Source organism: Vigna unguiculata, chromosome 8, assembly GCF_037176805.1.
Source record: "Vigna unguiculata cultivar grain cowpea cultivar isolate G323 ecotype 2 chromosome 8, ASM3717680v1, whole genome shotgun sequence".
In the NCBI taxonomy this organism is placed as follows: Eukaryota; Viridiplantae; Streptophyta; class Magnoliopsida; order Fabales; family Fabaceae; genus Vigna; species Vigna unguiculata.
The window spans coordinates 33,549,320-33,560,303 of record NC_140799.1 but is presented as its reverse complement, the minus strand read 5'-3'; the positions used below and the strand labels follow the sequence as shown (position 1 = coordinate 33,560,303).

Sequence of the window (10,984 nt, the reverse complement as noted above, 5' to 3'; positions counted from 1 at the left end):
CTTTTGTCAATAAACTTAAAGTTCCATAAAAAATTAAATTATATAAAAAAATCATAAATATATTTATTTACACATTCTTATATATTTTTTCAGTAATCGAGCAAATAATTTTAAATATTTGGTTTATTGAATATATAACCTACAATATATCCATAATAAAATTATATATATATATATATATATATATATATATATATATATATATACACACACGTAATTTCCTTCTAAATCCTCTTACTGGCAGAAAGTTTAACGTAATTGTTTTTTCGTTTTCCATGTTTTCTATACATTTCTTTGTGCACAATACGTTTACGCATTTCCATCTTCATTATCAGAAAAGAAACAAACAGGATTCTTAATCACGTCATGCCACTGATATGCAATTTCCTTTTTCTTATTAATGGAAAAGAGTCAGATTAACGATACATATTGAATCAGTCAATTTGCAGAGGCATTGAGGTAACATATTCTGCAGAAACATGGGCCATAAGGACTCATATTGCAGCATTATGAAATGAACCCTTTTCTCTTCAAATCCTCTACAGCATCCTTTATAATCTTCTCCATTGGAATGAATTGCAAACCCAAATCCATAAGTTTCTTTGATCCATCCTTCACTCTCAACAATCCTGGTTGGGTATCTCGTTGCATCCTTCAAAGGGAAATTACAAAGTACATCATGTTCAAGTTATGTATTAAGGTATCACTATAAGAACTATATGAACCTTCTATTTTTGATTATGAAGACAATATACAAACAAGTCTATAAGAACGAATTGCAAAGTGCACACTACCTACAACATACACTATCCATTGCAGCACAAGGGTACATAATAGTTCATAACCATAAGAAACCACAGCCTGAAGATGAATAGCATGCAAGATAGATAGATTAGTAAGCGCATGAATGAAAAGTGAAAACCAACGTTGCACTACACATGAACCAAATTGTGTTCAAATAAGAGTAAGAAGTTTCTTCAAGAATCAAGCAATATATCTAATTCCTGAATTACCGACCAAAAGATTATTGCATTATATTGTGTATACAGAATCAGGTGTGTGGCTTACTTAGGCACATTGTACTCTGGATAAAGTTCAGCAACTTTTGCTACAAAATCACCATAGTGAGAGATAGCTTCAACACACAAATGCCTACCAACTGCAGATTTGTTCTCATACACCAAAATATGTGCCAATGCTACATCCTTGAAGTGGACTGGTCCCATAAAAAAATTCTCATATGTATCATCACAACCTGCAACACAACAAATACTCAGTAAACTCCTAAAAAATTATAAATAGGGTAGCTTGATAATGGTGTCAGCAATGATTAACACTTTGTAGATTGCAAAAGCTAATGAAAGGAGTACTACTACTTAATCAAACAAGTCTAATACTTTTCACGAAGGTATCAACTTCTAAATATCTACACAGCTATACAATCAACTATGCAGTAATAGGTCTTATAAAATGAGTCTAATAACTTGGTAACAACGACTGTAGCTGTATTTACATGTTAAAAAGTTATACATTATCCATCACAGGATCCCAAACAAGGTGTTAAATAGTGCTAGCACATAATCAAGATTTTTGGGTATCCACGGCTCTGCAAAAGTGGCCGCCTTTATTTGCCATTTCAAAACCTTGTTCCCTTTTAAAAATTTCCTTTATCCTTCTAAGTATATCTCAAACCCCTTTTCGCACAATTCAATACTATGCAATCTACTTTTCTCGTGGCTCAAAAATACTTTGGTAACATTGCCACAATATTTTAGCACTTCTCCAGTATACATTCCCAATATTCAAGGAAATTCCTACAACAAAATTATCAAGAAATATCTGCAAAATCAACCTGATTAACCAGCAGTCTCTACCTTGTAGTAGGCGAACAAACATGACCATGCTTGCATTAAGCCTCGGTGCAATAACAGGACCCACAACAGTGCCAGGATTCACCACAACAACATCTAACCCAGTCTCCTTTGCAAAATCCCAAGCTGCTTTCTCGGCCAAAGTCTTTGACAATGGATACCACAACTGTTACACACACACACACACACAAGAATAAGAAGCCGAAAATGACAAAAATGAAAACACTTTCTTACCCCCTTTTGCTTGCAAAATTCAATATCAGTCCAGCAGTTCTCCCTCTTGGGAACGTCACCAGGCCAATTGGGGCTCGGAACAATGGCGGAGATGGAGGACGTGACCACCACGCGACGCACCCCTGCTTCTTTCGCCGCCGTTAGCACGTTCAAGGTGCCCTTTATCGCCGGGTCCAGAAGCTCCTTCTGCATTAAGACCCAAATGGGGTCATGCAAAAACCAAAAAGATTGAAAATTTTCCAGGAGCTCGACGGAACAAGACCTGAGGGTCCTGGACTTGTTCAATAGTGCAGGGAGAGGCCACGTGGAACACGCCGGCGCAGCCGCACACGGTGGCGAGGACGGAATCGTAGTCGAGGAGATCCATCTGGAAGAGGCGGAGGCGTGCCGGTGCTCCATCCAAGGCTTCTAGATGCTTCGTCTCGGCCTCATCGTCTGTTAGAAAAGTTGTCCCCATACTGTGTAAGTTTTGTGATGAAATGAATGTATAAGTGAGAGAGTAAGGAATGTATTAACTGAGAATTTGAACGGTGGCGTGGACGGTGTAGCCGCGGTCCAAAAGGAGGTGGACGAGCCATGAACCGATGGCGCCGCTGCCGCCGGTGACACACACCACCTTCTCCATTCTGCAACTGTATTTTATCAACCTCCCTCCAGTTTTGTTCTGTAATAATTATATGTATTGCCTCACTGAAATTTATTTTCTTTATCGTATCATATTGCAATTATCAATAAATGTCAGTCTAATGGGTAAAAGTTAGACTATATTTCTAGCTGTTAATATGAAAATTTTATTTGTTAGAGGTCTATAATTATATCTATAATTTCTTTATTCATAATATATGTCTACGTGCCAGATCTTGGAGAGTTCTCACGGAAAAAGTAATCAATATATCTACTATCAACGCGATGGAAAGACTTAGGTCTTTGTTTTAAATGACGGATTTGAAATCATTTACCATAAACATAGAAAGCGAAAAGAAAAAGATTAAAAAAACACAGAAGTTAATACAAATTTGTTAGTATATACTTTTTTCATATAAGAGAAGAGATTTGCAATTAAATTTGAGAAAATTAAACGTACTTTATTATATTATATTATATATATATATAATAATAATTTATTTTAACTTAATAAATATTCTGTAAATAATAATAATATAAATAATAAATAATATAATATAATAATATAAATAATAAATTATATAATATAATAATATAAATTTGGTGGTCGAGTAGAGTTTCATACTAATTTTTTATTTATTTAAAATAAAATATCATTCACAAATGTTTTGTAATATTTTTTTCAATACTATGAAAAATATTAATTAATTTTATTAATTTTTTTAATTTATTTCTTTAAAGTGTAGTATTAAATAAAAATTTAAAAAATAATTATAACTCATACAGACATTAATTTATACTACTTATTATTTAAAGAGCAAAATGGTAATCTCTCTTTTATATATATTAAAATATATTTTTTATCTATCACATCAATCAAATCACTCACAAACTCTCACAAACTTTACTTCCAAAGTCACTCACAATCACCTCTAAATCCCTTAAAAAAAACAACACACATTTCCCTTTCAAATTCACTCAAATCCATCTTCTTCCTCTCCCACAAAACCATCTATCCAAGTGAACAAAGCCTTAAGGAGGTATGCAGGGGAAGGAGAAAAATGGAGATAGTTTGACCAAAATGTAGAATGAAAAGTAGGGTTAGGCTCCATTATAAATTTTTGAAAAAAATACATGGATTGGATTAAATTCCTTAAAGCTTAGATTTCCTAGGCTATATGGAAATTCCATATTTAAGGATAAAGTTATAAAGGAGTTTGGGAAATGGGAAAACAACAAGTGGAAATGGAGAGTAAAATGGAGAAGGAAATGGTTTTAATGGAAGTTGCCTCAAGTAGATGAATTTGAGAACCTAATACAACAAGTAACAGTAAATAAGGAGAGTGTGTATTCTTGGTTTTGGAAAGATGAGAAAGGTAAATATACTGTTAAATCTGGATATTCAAAAATACAAAACTTTTCTAATGGGAAAACTCTTATTTGTACAATATGTTATGGATTGTAAAAGTAGCTCCCTTTGCACAATTTTTAGCTTGGAGGGTAATCATGAATAAGGTGCTTACAAGGATAAATATGAGGAGGAGAAGAGTAAAATTAACTGATGTTTCCTGTATATTTTGTGGGCTAGAAGAAGAGACTAATACACATTTATTCCTCACTTGCAATGTAACAATAAAGATTTGGAACATGTGTAACAGGTGGGTGGAAGTGAGTGCGGTGCATCATAATCAACTTAAAGCTCATTTCCAACAATTTGAAGTATTGACCCTTAATAGTAAGGGAAATAAGTTATGAAAGGGTGTATGGGTTTCAATTATAAGGAACATATGGGATCACAGGAACAAAATTGTGTTTAGACAAGAGAAAGTAGATGTAGAAGAAATATTTACTTTGGCACAATTAAATGCTTGGGCTTGGATGAAGTATAAAATTGGTAAGGTTAATTTCTCTTATTCAGACCTGGATTCTTTGTCCAATTCAGTGCCTTCATTCTATTACTTAGAAACATAATCATAATCACAAATAGGGGACTAGGTAGGGACCCCAGATGCCTATCAAGAAGTAAGAAATGTGATTCAGGTGCTTTGTCCCTTCTCAAGACATCCTAACCATGTCAGGCTTTTAGTTTTGTACTTGTTTTGTTTGCGCAGGAAATCAGGAAAGATTTGTCTCATGCAACCCTTATCATATTTAGAGGCAACTTGGAAATACCAAGATCAGATGCAAAACAAAGGTGTATCAGTAAATGGATATCAAGGAATACAAACCCAAACTTTGGACCTGATGTAGCTTTGTAATCACTCTATATAAATGTCTAGAGGGAGAGTTAGCTGAATTTTGTTAAATTTAAATGTATGATGTTTACAATAGATAAATGCTTTTATAATAAGAAAGCACAATAAAAAAAACTTTGTAATTTTTTATATTAATTTATATATATATATATATATATATATATATATATATATATATAATGTTGTTTCATATTACTCATCTTTGATTGCTAGAGAAGATCACAACCGAGGAGATACAACACCAATGAGCATGAGCCAAATTCACATATAAGGGATTGACACCACTCTTAACCCAAAACCTTACCTTGTGTTTGGATGGAACATTTCAATAATACTTAGAAATTGAAACGCTTTGTATTTGAATTGTTTGTAATTAAATTTCATTCATTTTTTAAATAACTTATTTGGATAAGGAAATTAAAATACCTTACATTTCAATTTCTTGTTTGAAAAAAAAATTGAATTTATTGTGAGATAAAATTTAATTTTAACAATATTTCTTTTACGCTTAATTATGTTTTGCGTTCATGATAAATTTGGAAACATGCTCGATAACCCAGATGGGTCGGGCAGACCCAACTACGCAATTGGATTGGTTAGACCCGACGACCCACCCGAGCTGGACCGACTGGGAAGCCCAGACAAGCTGGGTGGCCCGATGATCTAGAGCCTGATGGCTCATACTACACGATTGTGCCGTCAAGTTCGTCAATATGGCCCAGTTCAACCCGTCTAGGTCATTGGCCCAATGCTCCAGACGGGTCTGACGACCTAAACGGACCTAAGTTGGGCCCGTCCGGATAGTCTGGCTCGTACGAATCATCAGGGCTGTCTGGATCGTCGAGATCGTCCGAGTCATCGGGCCCATCCGGGTCATCATTCCCGTCAGGGTTGTTAGGCCCGTCCGGGTAGTCGGGCTCATCCGAGTCGTCGGGCCTGTCCGCGTCGTCCAGCACTTCCGGGTCGTCACGCACGTCCGAGTCGTCGGGCTCGTCCGGGTCGTCGGGCTCATTTGGGCCGTCGGGCTCGTTCGGGTTGTCTAGCTCGTCTAGGTCGTCAGACATGTTTGGATCGTCCCGCCCGTCCGGGTCGTCCGACCCATCCGAGTCGTCGGCCACGTTCAGGTCGTCGGGCTCGTCCAAATCGTCTAGAGTGTATTTTAATGAAGCAGTTCATTTTTTTGAAGAATTTACATTTCTTTGTAATGAAATGCTTTGTTTGGATAGAGAAATTAAAAATCATTTCATATGCAAGAATTTTTTTGAAGGATTTCAATTAGCTAAATTAGTAGAAATTCAAATACCCTCAAAATAAGTGGAATTTAAAATTCTTCTTACTCAACCTCACATTCTAGACGATCTGGACGGACACGACGACTCGGACATACGCGACGACCCAGACAGGCCCGACGACCAGAACATGCCCGATGACCCGGACGGGCCCGATGACCCAGACGGGCCCGACGACCCGGACATACCCGATAACCCGGACATGCCCGACGACCCAGACATGCCCGATAACCCGGACATGCCCGACGACCCGAACATGCACGACGACTCGGACGTACCCGACGACCCGAACGGGCCCGACGACCAGAACATGCCCAATGACCCGGACGGGCCCGACGACCCAGACATGCTCGACAACCCGGACATGCCCGACGACCCGGACTGGCCTGACGACCCAAAAGAGCCCAACGACCCGGATGGGTCCGACGACCCAAACAGGCTCAACGACCCAAACGTGCCCGACGACCCGGACGGGCCCGACGACCCAAACGAGCACAACGACCCAGACGGGCCCGTACGAGTCGTCAGGCCTGTCTAGGTCGTCGGGTCTGTCCAGGTCGTCGAATGTGTCCAAGTCGTTGGTCCCATCCGAGTTGTCGAGCTTGTCCGGGTCCTCGGGCCCATCCTAGTCGTCGGACCTGTCCAGGTCTTCGGGTCCGTCTGGGTGTACGGGCCCGTCTGGGTTGTCAAACTTTTCTAGGTATTCAGCCCCGTTCGGATTTTGGGCTCGTCCAGGTCGTTGGGCCCGTCCAGGTCGTCGGACTCGTCTTGATCGTCGGGCCCGTTCGTGTTGTCGGACCTGTCTAGAGCATTGGGCCAATGACCTAGACGGGTTGGATCGTGCCATATTGACGAACTTGACGACACAATCGTCAGTATGGGCCATCGGGCCTCTAGAACATCGATCCACCCAGCTTGTATGGGCTTCTCAGTCAGTCCAACTCGGGTGGATCGTCGGGTCTAACCAATCTGGTTGCGTAGTTGGGTCTGCCCGACCCATCTGGGTTGTCGAGCATGTTTCCAAATTTATCGTGAACTCAAAATATAATTAAGCGTAAAATAAATATTGTTAAATTAAATTTTATCTCACAATAAATTCAATTTATTTTTTCCAAACAAGAAATTGAAATGTCAAGTATTTTAATGTCCTTATCCAAACAAGTTATTTAAAAAATGAATGGAATTTAATTACAAGCAATTCAAATACAAAGTATTTCAATTTCTAAGCATTGTTGAAATGCTCCATCCAAACACAAGGTTAGAGTATTTGAATTTCTACTAATTTAGCTAACTAAAATCCTTCAAAAAAATGTTTGTATTTGAAATGTTTTTTAATTTCTCTATCCAAACAAAGTATTTCATTACAAAGAAATCTAAATTCTTAAAAAAATGAATTACTTCATTAAAATACTCTATCCAAACACACTCTTACCTTGTCTTTGGATGAGGTAATTTAACAATTCTAAGAAATTGAAATGTATAGCATTTGAAATTCTTGTAATTGAATTTCCATCATTTTCTAAATAACTTGTTTGGATAGGGTAATTAGAATACCATACATTTGAATTTCTTGTTTGGATAAGACAATTGAATTTCTTATAAAATAAAATTGTGACTTGAACATTTCATCGAATATGTAGTAGGCAAATGGGAAAAAAATGATAAACACAAAATATTAAACTAACATTGAAACCTAAATCCCAAATGCAACAACCAAAAAAGGAAGAACAATGAAAATAAAACAAAAAATAGAGAAGAAAAGGGAAAGAACAAGTTGTGATGGTGTGAAGGAAATAAAAATGTGGTGGAAGAGGAAGAATCCAGTGTACCTGCAGAGGAGTAGAATGGGTTGAGCCTGAGAGAGGAACAATGACGGAGCAGAGCCTGAGAGAGGAACAATGACGGGGCACACTAGAATAGTGAGAGAGGAACAGTGACGGGGCACACCAGAATATTCCCATGAGCAGAGTGTACAAAGTGTGAGGTGAAGAATTTGAAATTCTAACTATTTTGAAGGCATTTCAATTACTACTCTTTTAGTTAATTAAAATTCTTTAAAAAAATACATGCATTTCAAATACCTTTTAATTTCTCTGTCCAAACAACACATTTTACCACAAAAAAATTTAAATTCTTTAAAAAAATGAATTGACTCATTAAATTATCCCATCCAAACACAATCTTAAGGTAATAAGTTTATGGGCCTTGATATTCTATGGTGCTCAACTTTCTCATTTTTAATTTTACTCAATATGAAACTTAGACTCACACTTGAATTCCCAACGATTATATACTAATATCAAAATAATAACTCCATGGAACATGATTTTTAATCTCATTATTAATGGCTGTGAAATATATAATAGTGAGGGGGTGTGGGTGTATAGTAATAATATGAGCATTTCTTTCTTCAATAATGTTAGTTTTGTTGTTGTTATTCTTGAAAACGGAAGGTATTCTACATTGAGCTTGGATTTAAAAAGATATTTTAATGGAGTTTATATTAGTTTTAGTTCAACTAGAAAGATATTATATATTAATAAATAGAATATTTAATTTTAGATTTTATATATAAATCGGAAGGTATTGTACATTGAGCTTGGATTTAAGAAAATATTTTAGTGCCAATAGAGTTTCATATTAGTTTTAGTTCAATTAGAAAGATATTATATATTAATAAATAGAATATTTAATTTTAGATTTTATATATAAATAATTAATTAAACTTATGTATGTTTAAATTATGGTGTTATTTTATATATAAATAGTTAATTTATTTAAGAAATTTTTAAATTATTTTATGTTTTCATAAATTATTTAATTAATTTGTTAATAATATATTCAACATATAAAATATTTCCGGACATTGCTTTTTCCATTTGTTTATTTTAAGTACTATTTTTCATAATTTAATTTTTCAAGTCTTAATATTAGTAAAATGAATAAATTATTTATAAATTGTTTTGTAATTTAAAAAAAATTAAAAAAATTATATATTTTTAAAATTTTATTGTGATAAATTAGCTACAAATTTATGAGAGTAAAATTGTGAGAAAAAAAAAGTATGGATTAGCTATGGATTAGTAAGAGAAAAGTTGCGACAAATTACCTACGAATTAGCAAGAGAAAAGTTGCGATAAATTAGTTACAAATTTGCGAAGGAAAAGTTGCGACAGATTAGTTACGGATTAGCGAGAGAAAAATTGTGACAAATTAGCTACAAATTTGTTATAAATTCTAAAACTTTCTAACTTCATTTTAGCAAGGGATTAAAGATGAACTAGCTACGAAATAGTGAGAGATTATATTCTTTTCTAATTAGCTACCTGAATTTAGTTACGGAAGATTCACTAACAATTTCATAGTTAATCTGTAACAAAAGTTGTTAGTGAGAGATTAGTTATGGATTAACTATGAGATTTTTCTTAGCTAATATGCAACTTTTTTGTGATGATCCTTATAAGAGAATAAAGTATATTTGTTTTGGAAAAGATGTATGCTAGTCGTGCTTCTTGCTAACTTGCTACCTTGAGACCAAAAGATTGTGCCAAATTTTCAAGGGTTTTTATTTTGAAAACTTCGTTAAGAAAATTGGTCATGTGTTGAGTGAGAATTATCATCAAGTATGAAAGACTTCAAGATTAGTAATGTCACAAGATTTTTCATTAAGGACTAATTCAATTTTGTTCTTCACACCAAGAGTCACTCATCATAAATCTACTCAAAAAATGATAGTTGTTAGCTTCAAGAATGGGAGACACAAGATTGGTCGCATGGTTTTTACTTGAGTGCTTCTTGCTACCTTGAAACCAAAAGAATGTGCCAAATTTTCAAGGCTTTTTATTTTGAAAACTTTGTTAAGAAGATTGGTCATGTGTTGAGTGAGAATAATATCATTACATACTAAAGACTTCAAGATTAGTAATGTCACAAAATTTTTCATCAAGGATAAATTCAATTTTGTTCTTCACATTAAAAGTACTCATCATGACCTTACTCCAAAAAATGATAGTTTTTAAGAATGAAATACACAAGATTCATTGCATGGTTTTTACTTGAGTGAAGATTCAATAAATTATAAATAGAAACAATTTCATTTGTTATTCATATAAGGTTACAAACAAAAGCAACATCGACAAAAAAAAAATGATGTGAACATGTAATAATTACTTTGGAAAAAAAGAGAACTTTGATACCATATAACATAAGAAAGGTTCTCTACTTCATCATAATTTTCTTGAGGAAAACTCAATGTTAAATAATGAATGAATGAAAGACAAATAGAATAAGAATAAAAAACAAAAACAAAATAATATTTATGAAAAATTAATGTACAAACAGTACAATCAAAAGCTAAATATATATACAAAAGAAAAGAAAAACTAAAGCAATTGTTAGATGAGAGTTTATTAAAAGTTTTTTTATAACATTATAATTTAGCTACTAAATTTTTGTATTATCTATTAACTATATTATTAATGAATAATTTAACTTAATTTTTCAAATGTTCAATGTCATCTTATCTAAAAATAGTTTAGGTTATCAATCCCTAATAACTCTAAGTTACCTACATTTAGGACAATATGTGAATATGTGGTAGTTAATACACCTTTTTCTTCTCTCTCTCTCTATATATATATATATAGTTTTGGTATATTATATTTCTAGACTATAAATTGTGCATTTTCAAACTAGAAGAACGAAAAATAGG

At 34.4% G+C, this 10,984-nt stretch overlaps 1 protein-coding gene across 2 annotated transcripts; it reads right to left on the bottom strand.

Annotated features, from left to right (window-relative positions):
* Positions 1-373: 373 nt before the first annotated feature.
* Positions 374-2,873, bottom strand: LOC114193789 (NAD(P)-binding Rossmann-fold superfamily protein). 2 transcript variants are annotated; one of them, XM_028083724.1, is made up of 6 exons: positions 2,622-2,873; positions 2,368-2,540; positions 2,106-2,291; positions 1,875-2,037; positions 1,069-1,255; positions 374-652 (listed from the first exon to the last, which is right to left on the bottom strand). In XM_028083724.1, exons 1-6 carry the CDS (start codon positions 2,728-2,730, stop codon positions 508-510), a joined length of 963 nt encoding a protein of 320 aa, XP_027939525.1. In that variant the 5' UTR covers positions 2,731-2,873; the 3' UTR covers positions 374-507. The 2 variants fall into 2 exon arrangements, with proteins under 2 accessions (XP_027939525.1, XP_027939526.1); XM_028083725.1 differs by having other exon boundaries at positions 1,875-2,016.
* Positions 2,874-10,984: the final 8,111 nt, after the last annotated feature.

What these genes read in the sequence shown, in the direction of transcription:
- LOC114193789 (XM_028083724.1), bottom strand. Translation starts at nt 2,730, where the DNA reads ATGGAGAAGGTGGTGTGTGTCACCGGCGGCAGCGGCGCCATCGGTTCA. An exon ending in AATTTTGCAAGCAAAAGGGG is followed by an intron (nt 2,038 to 2,105) that starts GTAAGAAAGTGT and finishes TGTGTGTAACAG; the next exon opens with TTGTGGTATCCATTGTCAAA. An exon ending in GTTTGTTCGCCTACTACAAG is followed by an intron (nt 1,256 to 1,874) that starts GTAGAGACTGCT and finishes GTTGTGTTGCAG; the next exon opens with GTTGTGATGATACATATGAG.